This window comes from Cetorhinus maximus, chromosome 11, assembly GCF_964194155.1.
Source record: "Cetorhinus maximus chromosome 11, sCetMax3.hap1.1, whole genome shotgun sequence".
In the NCBI taxonomy this organism is placed as follows: Eukaryota; Metazoa; Chordata; class Chondrichthyes; order Lamniformes; family Cetorhinidae; genus Cetorhinus; species Cetorhinus maximus.
In genome coordinates, this window is record NC_135889.1 from 27333540 (window position 1) to 27351735 (window position 18196).

General features: G+C 43.2%; 1 protein-coding gene across 1 annotated transcript in view; it reads right to left on the reverse strand.

The window, feature by feature from the left end:
* Window positions 1-18196, reverse strand: part of LOC144686457 (collagen alpha-3(VI) chain-like) — a 254671-nt gene that overhangs the window by 120764 nt on the left and 115711 nt on the right. The window contains exons 11-13 of the mRNA XM_078551696.1: window positions 13647-14243; window positions 6041-6637; window positions 438-1022 (exon numbers count right to left, since the gene is read on the reverse strand). Of these exons, the coding sequence (XP_078407822.1) occupies window positions 438-1022; window positions 6041-6637; window positions 13647-14243 (1779 nt within the window). The remainder of the gene's footprint in view (window positions 1-437; window positions 1023-6040; window positions 6638-13646; window positions 14244-18196) is intronic.

The following is an 18196-nucleotide window of genomic DNA, read 5'->3' on the forward strand; positions in this document are numbered from 1 at the left end:
GCTGAGTTTTTCCAGCAATTTTCATTCTTGTTTGTGTTAGAAGAAATTAGTGCCTATCACCAAGCAAGCTCTCCCCAGTGCAGCTTGCAGCTTCTGGGTGGGTGGGAAATCAGCCAGCTCTCATGCTAAGCTAGCTGGCAGCTCAGAACTGGAGGGAGGTGGGGTGAGGGGAATATGATTTTGGTGGAGTGAAGAAAAAGAGAATGAGGGTGGGGGGCTTAATATGCTGGCAGCAGGGAGGAGATTTTTTTGGAGGGTTGGGATGCAGGAGCATTTAAGAAATGGGCGCCTGGAACATGACAACTGGCCAAATTGTATTTTGTTTCATGCAATGCATTGTTTTATAAATCAAAATGATCCTCCTCAATTTTAGAAAGTTTAACACAAGTACTAATTATTCATATATAAGTACTGATTCTGTGAAGTATCTTCCTCACCTCCCTGAATTTGCTTTATCCGATCTCTACTCAGCGTCCTCAGTGGTGACTGCAGATTTTGTTGTAGTGTTTCCACATTCCGCAGATCATTTACCTTGAAAATATAATCAGGGGACAGTGAAATCTGTTGGAGTTCATTTTCATCTGCGTCTCCTGATCCAATACTGAAAGGTGCTACACCAGCCGCTTTCAGTGCTAAAGCTGCCCGACTAACATCATCGGACGACTTGCTGGAAGTGAGAAGGATCAAGAACTGGGGTACACCTTCCCCTGCTCTGCCACCAGCAGGTTGAGAAAAGACGTTCTTTTCAACAAAGTCCAAAGCTGCACCAGTGTTGGCCCGACTCCCTCCTAGTTGCTTGAGATTTTTTACCCTTTGATTTATATCACTTTTTGTGGTGTAGTTTTTTAAGTAGAAGTTGACTTTGGGGTTATCACTGTACTGTACCACAGCAACTTGGATTTTGTCACGTCCAATGTCCAGATTATCAACCACTTTAGAAATGAACCTTTGAACTGAAGGGAATGCACCTTTGACTTTATCTGATCCATCAACGAGGAACACAATATCCCTCTTAACAGCATCTGTAAAACACAGAAAATAATTATGTTTATTATTCACTGTTAGTCTTGAGAAACCAAGCAAATGTGTGTGAAGCTACCTATTCACAATCTAAATTTGGAGTAAGAGGTTTGTTCTTTCAAACAGAAATGTTTGGTCAGATTGAGACCCTTCTCTGTATTTTCCAGTCCTGCCTCACAACTGAACCTTTGTCAGCAGCTCAAAAATAAAATAATTGAAACCTCATCTGGGACACAGTTCAATTTCATGTGATTTGCTATTTAACATTGTTGGGTTAGAATGATCTGCAATGAAAGCTTCTGTATTTATATAGCACATTTCATGGGCAGAATTTAGCCCTTGGTGGGCGGGCTTGGCGGGGGCGGTCGGGAAGCCAACCGTCACCCGCGATCGAGGCCGGAAGGTGATTTCACGCTGGGTGGGCCAATTAAGGCCCACCCAGCGTGAAATGCGAGTGGCAGCGCTCAACACTGCCGGTGCAGGCAAGGTGGGGTGAGTGTGAGCGGGGTGAGGCGAACTTCGCGAGTGTGAACTTGAGAATCTCCCTGAGGCACAGAGCTGCCTCAGGGAGATGAAGAATTAAAAAAAAAATAAAGATTAGAAAAATGTTATAAAACATGTCCCCTCATGTGACTCTGTCATTTCAGAAGAGAGATGTTATAAGTGAAATCTGAAAAATTTTATTTCATTTTTATTTGATGTTGGAAACCTCATCTTGCCCGTGGATAAGGTTTCCAAAAAAGTGCAAAGGCCATTTGGCCTTTTCACCTCCACACCAACCGTAAGGTTGGATGGGCAGCAAAAATTCTATTTAATTCTTTTTATCCTTTAATGGCCTTAATAGGTCTTTTAATTGTCGGCAGGCGCACGCCGGAGTTGGCAGCGCGCCCACCAGCCGAAATATCATGCGACTGCGAGGCGACGTCGGGACACTCAACCGACGTCAATGCGTGTCATTTTATGCTCGAGCGGGTTGAGCGTGCGCCTGCCCGTCAAGGTAAAAATTTTGCCCCATGTCTTTAGAATGCCCGAAGTGCTTCATAACTAATAAATGATTGTTGATGCATTAGCACTGTAGAGAAACACAGCTGCCAATTTGCACAAAGTAAGATCTCACTATCAGCAAATGAAATAAATGACCAGTTCATCTTTTTGGGTTGATGGTTAAACATTAGTGAGGACGCTGAAGAACTCCTCTGCCTTTGAATTGTGCTAAGGGATCTTTCTTGTCTACTTAAAATGGCAAACAGGGTGTCAACTGAAAATCTTGCCTGAAAAATGGCCCTCAGCTAGGGCAGTAATCCTTCAATATGGCCGTGGTGCCAACCTGGGTTGAGAGAAACTTGACTGAGATTTGAATGCACAATCTTTTGGGTCAAGAGGTGAGAGTATTATCAACTGAGCCAAGCAGGCACTAGACACTTAAGTATGCTTACCAATTCAATCTGCAGAACTGTAGAGAACTACAGTACAGTGAGGCCAGAATTTGGGTTTATGAAATTCTTTGGCATCAGGTCACAGACAATTCATGTCAGCACTCTTTAGTTCCAACCTATGGGAGGCAGCCATCTCAGCGTTCACTGTCCAATTAGGGACAGCAGGCAGGAGACCAGGTTTACTGCATGATTGACAACACTACATTTAAAGGGATGTTGGCACTCTGTGCAGTGTACTCCCCGGTCATTGTAATAAATGACTCCCTCAAAAATGCCCATCAGTATTTCACACATCTACTTAGAGAAGTAATCTATTCCTGGAGATGCATTGTCAATTTGTATAGCCCTTCCTTGCTGTTTTGCTCCTTTGTTGATGTTAATGCCTGTCATTTTCAGGCAATGATCACTCCCACTGTGATTCTGCATCCTCTGAGCTGATGAGTTCCTGATACTATGGGACACATTTGACATCCATATAATTTCCGGACAGGAATCTATTCACCTTATTGTTGGCTCTTTGAAAGTGAAATTATGCTTAGACCCACATCCCAATTTTTGTTGTAATCCTGCAACTTCGTTATCCTCACATACGGTATCAAGAACTGCTCAAGGTGTAGTCTTAAACTCCACTTTGTATAGCTGTAGCATGAATACCCCATGTATTCCAGTTTTCTCAATATAAAGGCCAGCATTTCATTAGCTTTTTGATTTTTTTTACCTGTCCGTGGCTTTTTAAAATGACCTATATGCTGTGACCCCCAAGTTTCTTTGGACTGCCACTGCTTCTAATGTTTAACAATTTAGAAAGTACTCTGGTCTGTCCTGTTTAGGTTCAAACCTCACACCAGCCTATAGTGAAAATCATTTGCCACAGCTTTGCCTATTCACCTAATCGGTTAATATCTCATTGCAATTTTATGCTTCCATCTCATTGAATGTGCTTGAGGCGCTAAATTTCTACTGCTGTTCCTATTTATACTGGTTACAAAGCCATCTAAATTTTGTGTAATCGGCAAACTTGGATATGTGCTTTCTATCTCATCATCTAAGTACTGAATAAACATAGTGAATGCTTGAGGCTGTAACTCAGATCCCTGTGAACACCAGTACTCACATCCTGTCCATTATCCTGACTCTCAGGTCAATAATTTGCCCTGAATTTCATGAGGTTCAACTTTAGCTAACATTTACTTATGAGAGACACTCCTCAAACTGCTGCAGTCATGTGCTGCAGGTACGACCACTGTGTTATGAGGCAGGGAGTTCTTGGATTTTAACTCAGCGACGATGAAAGAATGGTGATTAATTTCGAAGTCAGGTTGGAGTGTCACTTGGAAGTAGACTTGGCAAAGATGGTGTTTTCGTGCACTTGCTGCCTTTGTGGGGATAAAGGTCATGGGTTTGGGAAGTATTGATGAAGAAGCCTGGGCAAGTTGCTGCAGGCATCTTGGGGTGGAGGGAATGGATATTTTAGATATGGACAACGAGCCAAATATTTGTCTTGTATGGTGTCCAGCTTCTTGAATGTTATTGTAACTGCAGGTAATAGGGTCCTATTACAAGATCCATTTCATGAAATGGTATATACAGGAGCCTAATCAGTGGTCCTTAGAGGGACTGCTGGAAGTCACCTTGAAAACGAGAAACAGCAAGGTTTTTGGAACGATTTTTGTGGGGTCAGGAGGCACAAAATTCATTCCACCTATCTGGAGGCCACTCCAAGGCCGCACCTTGCTCTTGCTTGCACCCTCTCTGTGAGTGTTTCTCTCACTCAATTCCCCACCCGTTCTCCCCCTTTGCATAGGAATTTGACTTTCGGCATGGAAGAAAGTTGATGTTTGGTAATAGTGATACAACTGATCAGAGCAATTCTCAAGATGATCAAAATTAAGATTTGGAAGTGGGGGGGGGGGAGCAATAAACCAGAAAGGTCAGCTTTTTGTTTGAAACAATTAACAACTGATGACTAGGCTAATTCAGGTGGGTAGAAAGATTCACAGTAGTTTTGAGAAAGAGTTTTGTGTGAGAAACCAGAATGAATGACCATCAACAGGGCAGAGAGAGATAATGGGGTAGAGATATTGCTTTGGATGCAATTGGTCAACCGGGTGCTAAATTGCACTGCATTTGAGAACTTTTCGTCTCATGTTTCTGTTCAAACATATTCTATCACTGAACATAAATTCTTGCATGAATCAGTGTAGGAATTTAAACTCAATTGAAAAAAAAACTTGTTTGCTTTAAAAAAAATTCCTCAATATACTTGTGCAGCTTAATTAATAAAGCTGAAAATGGGTTTATCATAAAATAATAAACATTTTCAATCAGTGTTTGGTGGACCAGTCAGGAGTGACCCAATTTTAAATGATTCAGAATGACTTTACAAATGATACACTACCATTTGTTAGTTTATTGGGGTGCAGCAGTCAGTTTCTTTGTGAATGAAAATCATAACTGTATTTAAAAGTTTTTAAAATGTGCCTGTTAGCATCTTTGCACCTCCAAATGTAAAGCTTAAGTTTAGGAGTCTCCTTAAAGGCCCTTAAAAGGCTGTGTTTGGCAGAAATTCACAATGGTGATTAATTCTCTCTTGGGGCATGATCAGTAGGCAGTGCCTGTTTTTAGCACAATGTTTTATTAATCTAGCACAAAGAATTACAGAAGTTCAATCTGTGCTAGGCATAATTTGCACTTGAAATTTCTCAGTCTTTTGCACTGATTTGCTCAATTTTGAGTGAATTGTATTGTACAAAGCAGCACTGCAGGCCTGTATTTAATACATCTCATATCTGCTCAAGTTCAGCAGGTCCATCGCGAAGATGCCAAACTGACAAATCAAAAAATATAAATGTCTGGGGATACTTTGGAATGACCAGATGTGACAAATGGAATATTCACAAAATATATCAGAGTGGCAGTTCATTTGGAATCATGGTACAAGTGCTATTCCTTACAATTATGCAACCTGAGATTTCAATCCACCACTCCAGTTAGAATAACACCAGTAACCCACTTCCCCACGCACAGTATCAAAGCTGCAGCTGGGCCAACCAAAATGCAAGGAATTCTTGAAGATCAACCCCATGAGCTGATGAGCTGAAGAAATCCAGTCTTGCTTACAGACTGTGATTAGTTGCAAGCCATTCTTTAAGAGGTAAATGGAAGAAGTTAGCATGAAGAGCCCAACACCAAGGAAGCTCCCCCCAGCGCAGCTCACAGCTTCTGGGAGGATGGTAAGTCGGCTACATCTCATCCTAAGCTAGCTGGGGGCTCAGATCCTGGGGAGAGAGCATGGGAGGGTGGGGGTGGGGGGGGGGGGGGCGGGAGAGGTAAGATATGGTTTTTTGTGGAGTAGGGAAAGGGGGGGAAATTAGGGAAAGGGGGTTAAAAAGCTGGCAGCAGGCAGGTGGAGTGGGATTGCAGGAGAATTTGAGAAATGGAAAATGACAATTGTCCCCAATGCATTTTGTTTCACCCAATGTGTTGATTTTTTAAAATCAAAATGATCCTCCTCAATTTTAGAAAGTTTATCACAAGCACTACTTGTTCACATATAAGTACAGATTCTATGGTGTTTTCCTCACCTCCCTGAGCTTTCTTTCGAATTTGGTTTATCCGATCTTTGTTCAGTATCCTCAGTGGTGACTGCAGATTTTGTTGTAGTGTTTCCACATTCCGCAGATCATTTACCTTGAAAATATAATCAGGGGACAGTGAAATCTGTTGGAGTTCATTTTCATCTGCGACTCCTGATCCAATACTGAAAGGTGCTACACCAGCCTCTTTCAGTGCTAAAGCCGCCTGACTAACGTCATCGGATGACTTGCTGGCAATGAGAAGGATTAAGAACTGGGGTACACCTTCCTCTGCTCTGCCACCAGCAGATTGAGTAAAGATGGTATCTTTGACATAATCCAAAGCTGCACCAGTGTTGGCTTGACTCCCTCCTATTTGCCTGAGACTATTTATCATATTCTTCACCTCCTGCGTTGTGGTGTAGCTGTTTAAGTAGAAGTTGACTCTGGGGTTATCACTGTACTGCACCACACCAACTCGGACTTTGTCACGTCCAATGTCCAGATTATCGACCACTTTAGAAATGAATCTTTGAACTGAAGGGAAAGCAGCTTTGACTTTGTCTGATCCATCAACAAGGAACACAACATCCCTCTTAACACCATCTGTCAGAAATAGAAAATAAATCGGTTTATTATTCAACATTAGTCTTGGGAAACCAAACAAATGCTTGTGAAGCTACCAGATCACAATCTGAGTTTGGAGTAAGAGGTTTGTTCTTTCAAACAGAAACGTTTGGTCAGATTGAGATCTTTCGCTGTGTTTTCTAATCATGTCTCATGATTGAAATTTTCTCAGCAGCTCCCGATTAAGAGAACTGTGACCACATACAGAATTCATTGCCCTCCCCCAAAGTAAGTTTGAACACGGTGTTGGTGGGAAGGTGCAATGTGGGGATCCCATTATTTTACCATCTCCAGCCCGATTATATCCATGGTGGGAAGGCCTGTGGATGACCTTACTGCCCTGCCACCAAAGGAGGCAGTTAATACCCACTTAAGGGTCTCCTCCTGTTGCAGCTGCTGTTCAACCAGTAGCAGGCAGAGCGTGTTTGCTTGCAGGCTACCAGGGGTCCCTCGTCATCAGGTACTCAGTGCCTGATCAAGGGACCTGGAATCAGGAAGAGGAGTCTATAGAGAGGCACACTTGCCTGATTTGCAGTCACACCCTCCTGACCATTCACCAACTCTAAAGTTCTACTGAGCCTAAGTGATGTGACTGCCTTCTGGAACGAAGTGTCCAGGGAACTCTTCCCCCTCCCCGATTTCTCACAATGAGCGGAGTTTTACTGCCTCTCCCCCTCCCGCCAGTGGAATCCTCCATTCCCGCCAAAGTCAATGGAGTTTTGAATGGCTCACCGCATTTTATGGCCCTGCCTCCACCGTGATGGGGCCATAAAGTTCCACCCAATGTCCCCAACTCAGATTCCAGCTTAGCAATTCAGATGGTGGTGGTGAGCTGCCTCCTTGAACCACTGCAGTCCTTGTAGTGTATGTACACTCACAGTGCTGTTAGGGAGGGTGTTCCAGGATTTTGACCCAGTGACAGTGAAGGAATGGCGATATATTTCCAAGTCAGGACAGTGAATGGCTTGGAGGGGAACTTCCAGGTGGTGGTGTTCCCATGTATTTGCTGCCGTTCCCCTTCTAGATAGTAGTGGTTGTGGGTTTGGACGGTGCTGTCTTAGGAGTGAGTTTGGTGAATTTCTGCAATGCATCTTGTAGATGGTACACACTGCTGCCACCGTTTGTCGGTGGTGGAGGGAGCAAATGCTTGTGGAAGGGGTGCCAATCAAGCAGCTTGCTTTGTCCTGGATGGTGTCGAGCTTCTTGAGTGCTGTTGTAGCTGCACTCATTCAGGAAAGTGGGGAGTATTCCATCACACTCCTGCCTTGTGCCTTGTAGATGGTGGACAGGCTTTGGGGAGTCAGGAGGTGATTTACTCACCGCAGGGTTCCTAGCCTCTGACCTGCTCTTGTAGCCACAGTATTTATATGGCTTGTCCAGTTCAGTTCCTGGTCAATGGTAACCCCCTAGGATGTTGATGGTGGGGGATTCAGTCATGGTAATGACATTGCTAAGGGGTGATAGTTAGATTCTCTCTTGTTAAAGATGGTCATTGCCTGGCACTTGTGTGGTGCAAATGTTACTTGCCACTTGTCAGCCCAAGCCTGGACATTGTGCAATCAGCAACGAACATCCCCACTTCTGACCTTATGATTGAAGGAAAGTCATTGATAAAGCAGCTGAAGATGGTTGGGTCTAGGACACTACCCTGAGGAACTCCTGCAGTGATGCGCTGGAACTGAGATGATCGATCTCCAACAACCACAACTATCTTCCTTTGTGCTAGGTATGACTCCAACCAGTGGAGAGTTTTCCCCTTGATTCCCATTGACTCCAGTTTTGCTGGGGCTCCTTGATGCCACTCTCGGTCAAATGCTGCCTTGATTTCAGGGGCAGTCACTCTCTCCTTACCTTGGGAGTTCAGCTCTTTTGTCCATGTTTGAACCAAGGCTGTAATGAGGTCAGAAGCTGAGAGACCCGTTAACTGATCCTCTATCCATGCTAATATTTAACCCCAACTCCATGAGCCTTTATCCTGCCTATTAACCTCTGTGTGGCTCCTTATCAAATGTGTTTTAGAGATTCGGGTATATTACATCTACTGGTTCCCCTACATCTACCAAACTAGTTACATCCTCATTAGACTCTAATAATACATTTGTCAAACAGGATTTCTCTTTCATAAATAACATGTACAATTTTGATCTTCATATTTAAGGAAAGATATACTTGCATTGGAGGCAATACAACAAAGGTTCACTAGATTGGTCCCTGGGATAAGAGGGGTGCTCTATGATGGGAGGCTGAATGAATTGGGTCTATACTCTCTAGAGTTTAGAAGGATGAAGCGTGGTCTGATCGAGACATATAAGATTCTGAAGGGGCATAGAAAGAGATTGATTCCATTGGATGGGGAATCTGGAACACAGGAGCACAGTCTCAGTATAAGGGGACGGTCATTTAGGACTAAGATGAGGAGAAATTACTTCACTCAAAGGGTTGTGAATCTTTGGAATTCTCTACCACAAAGGGTTGTGGATGTGCCATAATTGAATATATTTAAGGCTGCAATAGGCAGATTTTAGGTCTGTCAGGGAAACAATGGATATGGCGGTGTGTGAGAAAGTGGAGTTGAAATCAAAGATCAGCCTTGATCGGATTGAATGGCAGAGATGGCTTGATGAGCCATAAGGTCTACTCCTGCTCCTATTTATTGTGTTCCTGGGAGTATTATTAACTGAGTCAAGCTGGCACTTGAGACTTGAGTGGGGTTGCTAAATAGATCTATAGAATTATAGAAACTTGCAGTGCAGAAGGGCCAGAATTTTCAGGACTTATAGCATTTTCTGGCCCAACCCTACTCATGTCAGTGTTGCATCCTCAAGCACAATCTTATGGAAGGCAGTCAATTAACTGGCCATCTCAGCGTTCACCATCCAATTAGGGACCAACGGGCAGGAGGCCAGGTTTACTGTGCGATTGACAACACTACATTTAAAGGGATGTCAGTAACCTGTATGCTCCCGGTCCCAGTAATAACTGATACCCTCAAAAATGCCCATCAGTACTTCACACATCTGCTCCCTTGGTTCTCTCACTATTCTTGGTGAAGTACCCTGGAGATGCATTGGTTTTGAGCCCTTTTACCCTGTCATAGGTTTCCAACTGATTTATGTTGAAGTTAGCTCTACTTGGAATTTCACTACTGAGGGACAGCATGTTGTTAATTATTTTCTCCTGGTATTCACTAGGAAATGAATTGTTTATGCTATTAAATATTGCAGGTCCATCCTGCCATTCGGCCCATCGAGTCTGCTCCACCATTCAATGAGATCATCGCTGATCTGATAATCCTCAACTCCACTTTCCTGCCTTTTCCCCATATCCCTTGATTCCCTTACTGATTAAAAATCTGTCTATCTCAGCCTTGAATATACTTAATGACCCAGCCTCCACAGCCCTCTGCGGTAAAGAATTCCACAGGTTGACTACCCTCTGAAAGAAGAAATTCCTCCTCATCTCTGTCTTGAATGGGTGACCCCTTACTCTGAGATTGTGCCCTCTGGTCCTAGACTCTCCCACAAGGGAAAACAACCTCTCAGCATCTACTCTGTCAAGCCCCCTAAGAATCTTATATATTTCAATAAGGCGGTGGCCTCTCATTCTTCTAAACTCCAATGAGTACAGGTCCAACCTACTCAGCCTCTCCTCATTAGAAGATCCCTCCATACCTGGGATCAACCTAGTGAACCTTCACTGGGCTGCCTCCAATGCCAGTATATCTTTCCTTAGATAAGGGGACTGAAACTGTTCACAGTATTCTCAATGTGGTCTAATTAGTGCTTTGTATAGTTTTAGCAAGACTTTGCTATTTTTATACTCCATTCCCTTTGAAATAAAGGTCAAAATTCCATTTGCCTTCCCTATTACCTGCTGAACTTGTATGTTGATATAACTCTGGAGGCAACATCTATCCTCTTCACTATCAGCTACATGGCCAATTTTTGTGTCATCTGCAAATTTCCCAATCATGCATCCCACATTTAAGTCTAAATCATTAATATATACAACAAACAACAAGAGCTCCAACACTGAGCCCTGTGGAACACCACTGGAAACCCCTTTGCATTCGCGAAAACATCCATCGACCATTACCCTTTGTTTCTTGTCGCTGAGCCAATTTTGGATCCAACTCATCACTTTCCCCTGTATTCCATGGGATCTCACATTTTTTACCAGTCTACCATGTGGGACCTTTTCAAATGCTTTACTAAAATCCATGTAGGCATCATCCACTGCACTACGCTGTCAATCCTTCTTGTTACTTCGTCAAAAAACTCTATTAAGTTAGTAAGACATGATCTTCCCCTAACAAAACCATGCTCACTATCCCTGATCAATCTGTGCCTTTCTAAGTGACAGTTTATCCTGTCTCTCAGAATTGATTCCAATAATTTTCCCACCACCGACGTCAGACTGGTTGGCCTATAATTTTCTGGCCTATCTCTCGCACTCTTTTTAAATATTGGTACAACGTTCACAGACCTCCAATCCTTTGGTACCTCGCCTGTATCTAGTAAGGAGTAGAAAATGATCCTCAGAGCTATTTTCTCCCTGGCTTCCTATAACAGCCTGGGATACAATCCATCCAGCCCTGGTGATTTATCTACCTTCAAAGATGTCAATCCCTCCAATACTTCCTCTTTCATTATGCTTATTGTATCTAATCTCCTCCTCTTTAACCAGAATCTCTGCATCATCCCACTCCTTAGTGAAGACAGAGACAAAGTGCTCATTGAGAACCCTGCCCATATCTTCTGCGTTGTCACCAGGTACATCCCTGAAAGGCCCTACCCTTTCCTTAGTTATTCTCTTGCTCTTAATGTACTGGCAAAACATTTTTGGGTTTTCTTTGATTTTAACTGCCAATATTTTTTTTTATCCTCTTTTTACTTTCCTAATCCCCTTTCTTTCTTCACCCCTGTACTTTCTATACTCCTTTAGGCTTTCTACAGTATTAAGCTTTTTGTGACTGTCATAAGCTTTTTTTCTCTGCTTTTTCTTACCCTGGATGCTTCTGGATAACCAGGGGGCTCTAGATTTGGCAGTACCACCCTTTTACTTTGTAGGAACATGCCTACACTGTGTACGTAGAGTCTCACTTTTGAATGGCTCCCCAGTGGGATTTGACACTGTTTTCCTTTCTAATAGCTATATCTAGTCCACTTTCACCAGTTCACCTCTCAGCTTCATAAAATTTGTCTTCCCCCAATTTACCTTCTGTTCTATCTTTGTCCCTTTCCATAATGATGCTGAATCTAACTGTATTATTGTCACTATCTCCGAAACGGTCCCTCATGACAATGTTAGAATTGCAGGTCCCTTTCGGAGTAAATCAGAAAAAGCTTCAGAGCGAATTGAAAGCAGGTGATGCTCATTGAAGTCTGTACTTAAGAACTGGGTTTTTCGCCAGTGGGGAAGCTGGCTTCTGGATAGGGAGAGAATTCAGAAAGGAAGAGTGGAAACTGATATTTGTACTGAACTATAGTTTAACAATAAAACAGTTGTGATTCACAAAATGTCTTCTGCAGCCTGATTCAGTAGATGGATATTCACCTTTTAAACGCCCCACTGTTACTTCATCCACTTACCCAGCTTCATTTCCTAAGGCTAAATCTAGAATTGCACCCTCTCTCATTGGGCTTGTTACGTGCTGGCTGAAAAAGTTCTCTTGAAGGCAGTTCAAGAATTTTGTGCCCTCTGTGCCCTTCACACTGTTGATATCCCAATTGATATTAGGACAGTTGAAGTCCCCAACCATTACTGCCCTATTGTTTTTGCACTCAGAAATTTACCTACATATTTGATCTTCTAACTCCCTTCCGCTACTTGGGGGTATATAGTAAACCCTAGCAATGTGGCTGCCCCTTTTTTATTTCTGAGCTCAACCCATATATATGGCCTCATCTGATGCTTCATTTAGTATATCATCCCTCCTCACAGCTGTAATTGATTCCTTAACCAATAATGCTACATCCCCACCTCTTTTATCCCCCTCCCTGTCCTGCCTGAAAACTCAATATCCAGGGATGTTGAGCCACCATTTCTGCCCCTCTTTAAGCCAAGTTTCCATGATAGCAATGATATCATGCTGCCGTGTGCCTATCTGTGCCCTCAGCTCATCGGCTTTATTTGCTTTACTCCTTGTATTTACATATATACCTTTTAACACTGCCAAATTCCTATGCTATACACTTTTTAACCAGTGCTTCTTCTGTCTTTCAGAGTCATTCACTAATTCTCCATCTCCCGTTCCCTGCTCTGAATTTTCCCTCCAGTTCCCATCCCCCTGACAATCTAGTTTAAACCCCCCATCAGCAGCAGCAAATCTCTCTGTGAGAGCACTCGTCCCAGTCCTGTTCAGGTATAGACTGCCAAGCTTGTACAGATCCCACCTTCCCAAGAACCAGTCCAAATGCCTCAGAAATCTGATGCCCTCCCTCCTACACCAGCTTTCCAGCCACATGTTCAATCAGCACTCTCTTCACATACAGTGTAAATTGTTGTTTTCCCCCTATATTGGCAATCTTGCAAGTGTCCTGATGAGTGCAAGACGAAAAGCTTAGACATCTCTCTTTTTTCAGCAATACTCAAGTTCTGCACTACCAAAAAACTAAAGGTAATGTAGTTTACACATTCTTGTACGGACTAATTACTCCAGTCATTCCACATTTTCTGGAACAATGCATTGCACAGCAGATATGAAAATCCCATCACCACCCAAAAGAATTGGTGAGCTCTTGTGTATGGATTCTGCTGTGGCTTGGAATGCCATATTGGAAAGGATGTATTTGCAGCAGAACACACTGGCTCTGAAATTGCACTGAAATTTTAGTTATGTATATTTGTACACACAACCGTGTTGTGTTTCCATCCTCATGTTACATACCTTGTTGCTTTTATATCACATTTCATTATAAATCATATAATCACAAAAACGATTAATCCATGATTTTTGTGATATTTAAACAAAGCAGAGATTCCTCACCTTCAGGGACAGTTGGCCGGATTTGGATAATCTGATATCTACTCAGTGTCCTCAGTGGTGACTGCAGATTTTGTTGTAGTGTTTCCAAATTCCGCAGATCATTTACCTTGAAAATGTAGTCAGGGGACAGTGAAATCTGTTGGAGTTCATATTCATCTGCATCTCCTGATCCAATACTGAAAGGTGCTACACCAGCCTCTTTCAGTGCTAAAGCTGCCTGACTAACATCATCGGATGACTTGCTGGCAGTGAGAAGGATTAAGAACTGAGGTACACCTTCCTCTGCTCTGCCACCAGCAGATCGAGTAAAGATGGTATCTTTGACATAATCCAAAGCTGCACCAGTGTTGGCTTGACTCCCTCCTATTTGCCCGAGACCATTTATCATATTCTTCACTTCCTGTGTTGTGGTGTAGCTGTTTAAGTAGAAGTTGACTCTGGGGTTATCACTATACTGCACCACACCAACTCGGACTTTGTCACGTCCAATGTCCAGATTATCGACCACTCTAGAAATGAATCTTTGAACTGAGGGGAAAGCAGCTCTGACTTTGTCTGATCCATCAACAAGGAACACAACATCCCTCTTAACACCCTCTGTAAGAAATAGAAAATGAAATTATTTAGTATTCGACCATTGTCTTTAAAGATAAAGCTGTCAGTATAAACCTCCTTAAGCATAACCTGATGGTGGACTGAAAAGAGTTTTGTTCGTTTAAACAGAAACATCTGACAGATTGCGAACTTTCTCAGCATTTTTTAGATTTAGCCTCCTGGGCAGCGATACCCAAATTAATTTAGGCCATGACTAGACACAGTTCAATTCTATTAAATGTGTTTCTGAAAGTTATACTGATCCATCCTGACAAATGGGACAGAGTTTTTAACTTGTGTCAGAGCAGTATTGGAGACCTCAGGTTGAAAAACTGACCTTGGGTACTGACAGTTTGCCATTGGACTATTTTAAAAGTGGATGCTTCAGGGTGGGGAGACCAGGTTGAGGGGAGATGGGTGGTGGTTGTCAGTTATTTCATCCAGCATGGGCTACCAGCCTCCTGCCTGCACTCTCCATAGACATCCAGGCCAGAGCTGCACCCAATGGCCTTCCAGACGAGAGATTGGCCCTTTAAAATAATGACCCAGAAGCTATGGCCACTGGGATGACTACATTTGGGCCTACCACAGCAGACAGCAAAAGATTAGAGGATGGAGATGGCCTCCCAATGGAAGACTAGGTTTGCGGTTTTGTGGGGGGCCATATTTCATCCAGTTCAGAACCTCCCCCTCTGATTGGTGTATTGTCTCAATGAAGTTCCATCCCAGGGGAATGTTGATTGTCCCATTTATCATTATTTTTGTTACAGGAGGAAAATTGCAAAATATACATAAGTGACAATTTCAGTGGAGATTTTGATGCGTGGAGATATATTTGTACATTCATACCTTATTTCTCTTTGTACATTTACAGACTCAGTATTTATGTGAAGTGATGAATTATTGTTTTATTGATATGATTCCATCACAAAGACAATAAACAGATTACTTCATCACATCAATCACATATTCTGGTTTAATTCCATTACAATTCATTGGGATTGCATTTACCCTTATGCCCACCAGGCGTTTTGCGAATATGAGGTTGTATAACTTGGTCGTCCTAATTAACACATTGTTCAACAGCATTCGTGACTCCTCACATACTGAAGCAGTCCCTGTCCAAATGCAGCAAGACCTGGGCAATATCCAGGCTTGGGCTGACAAGTAACATTCGTGCCACACAAGTGCCAGGCAATAACCTTCTCCAATAGGAGAGAATCTAAACATCACCCCTTGACATTCAATGGCATTCCCAACAATGAATCCCCCATGATCAATAATATGGGGGTTACCATTGACCAGAAACTGAACTGGACGAGCCATATAAATACTGTGGCTACAAGAGCAGGTCAGACGATAGAAATTCTGCGGCGAGTAACTCACCTCCCGACTCCCCAAAGCCTGTCCACCATCTACAAGGCACAAGTCAGGAGTGAGATGGGATACTTCCCATTTGCCTGGATGAGTGCAGTCCAACAACACTCAAGAAGTTCAATACCATCCAGAACAAAGCAGACCATTTGATTGGCACCACATCCACAAACATTCACTCCCTCCACCACTGGCGCACAGTAGCAGCAGTGTGTACATCTACAAGATGCACTGCAGGAACTCCCCAAGGCTCCTTAGACAGCACCTTCCAAACCCATAACTGCTGCCATCTAAAGGGACAAGGGCAGCTGACACATGGGAAGACCACCTCCAAAGTTCCCCTCCAAGCCACACAACATCCTGACTTGGAAATATATCATCGTTCCTTCACTGTTGCTGGGTCAAAATCCTGTAACTTCCCACCTAACAGCACTGTGGGTGTACCTATGCCTGAGGTACTGTGGCGGTTCAAGAAGACAGCTCACCACCACCTTCTCAAGGGCAATTAGGGATGGGCAATAAATGCTGGCCTAGCCAGCAATGCCCACATCCCATGAATGAATAAAAAAAAATGTGAAATGCTGACCCTGAAATGCAGAACAACTCAGTCTCAGTTCCAAAATGCTTAAATGAAGTGAGGCCTACTTCAGAACCACGTAATTTGGAAAATATGCAACGTAGCATATATCACCAAACTCCATTTTAACACAGGCGGCCAGTGCCTCTTCAGCCGCAACGGCCTGGATGTCAGGAGAAATCTCAGTGCAGATCGTCAGGGATATGCCCCCATCCTTCATTGGATGTTGAGCGTGTTCCCTGATCACAAACTGGCCATCCCTACAAAGACTCTGGAAATACCCAAAACAAAAATACACCTCCATGAGTGACTCACCCATGATGTGTTGCCTGCTTGATGGCATATTAAAGAACAGAACAAAGAAAAAACAGAACCTACTGAGTGCAAAACAGAACAGCCAGAAATCCTGGTCCATGTAGGAGCCAATGACATTGGAATGTAAGGTGTTGAGGTGTTGCTGTCAGAATTTCAGGAGGAAGGGAGAAAATCAGGTAACAGGAACCCAAAAGTTGGTAATTGCAGCATTAATCCTAGTGCCACATCACCATGCAAATAGTGAGAAACTGTTCCCACTTAAGAGAACATCAAGAACTAGAGGGCATAGATTCAAAATAACTGACAAAAGGAGTAAATGTGATGTGAGGAAAATTTTTTCACCCAGAGGTGGTTAGAGTCTGGAACAAGATTCCCGAAAGGGTGGTGGAGGCAGATTCGATCAAGGTATTCAAAAGGGAATTGGATTGATACCTGAAAAGAGAGAATGTGCAAGATTACGGGGATAAGGCAGGGGTGTGGGACTAGGCGGAATGTTCTTTCAGAGAGCCGCTGCAGACCTGATAGGCCGAATGGCCGAATAAAGATACTGTGATACTGTGGTACAGGACAAAAGGCTTCAGAATCTCGGAGAACTGGGGCCAGTTCTGGGGCAGAGGGCAAAAACAGCTAGCTAGTTCAAAACAGGCAGGGAGAAGTGGGGGCGGGGGGGGCACTGAAAATTTAACATTCCAGGTTACAAGGTATTCAAGGAAGAGAGGGAGGAATAACAAGGAGGGAGAGATAGTAGTAGTGATCAAATTAAGAATTAATCTCGAGCAAGGTAGGATGGAGTTGAGGAGTCTAAGAGGGAATCATTTTCTGTGAGAATAAGGAACAATTGAGGAAACATTATACATTTGGCCATGAATTAATGCAGAGGAGCTAATAATATAGGAAAATTACAGAGAAGCAAGAACTTACAGGAGAAAGACTGTCAGCTTTCAATTATTCTAAAATAGATTGGGATATTAAAACTGTAAAGGGCAAAGAGGGGGAAGAATTTGTGAAGTGTGTACATGAGAACTTTACAGATCAGAGTGTTTCCAGCCCAATAAGGAAGGAAGAATGCAGATTTAGTTGGGGGCCTTGTGGGGAACAGTGATCATATTACCAGGTTCTGACTAATTATGAAAAATGACACAAAATAATCAGGGGGAGAATCTGCGGCTCAGCGAATGGGGGTGGGGCCTGCTCGCCAAGGAGTAAAATGAAACAGGGTGATGTTGGGCGTGCGTCCCGACGTCACTGCGCATCATTTAGATCTTCAGTTTGGCGGGCTGCGCGCCCACCGAACTGTCAAAGACCTATTAAGGCCATTTAACTAACAATTAAAATAATTAACAGAGCTGCCCGTCCAACCTTTGCATCTTTCATGGAACTTCATCCAAGGTTTGAGGTTTCATGAATGATTTTAAATTTTCTCAAAAATTTTTATTGAAATTAATGCACGTGTCCCAGCTCATTTGACAGTTTCACATGAGGGGACATGTCATAAATTTTTTTCAACACTTTATTGAACTAGTAAAATTTAAAACTATACTCCCTGAGGCACCTCTGTGCATGCGCGAAAGAGTGCACTCCCCACTCAGGGAACCCCCCCACCGCCCGCACAGGGAGCGCACAGCGCTTCCGGGTGTGCGTCACGCTGGGCGGGCCTTAATTGGCCCATCAGCATGAAATCGCGGTCACA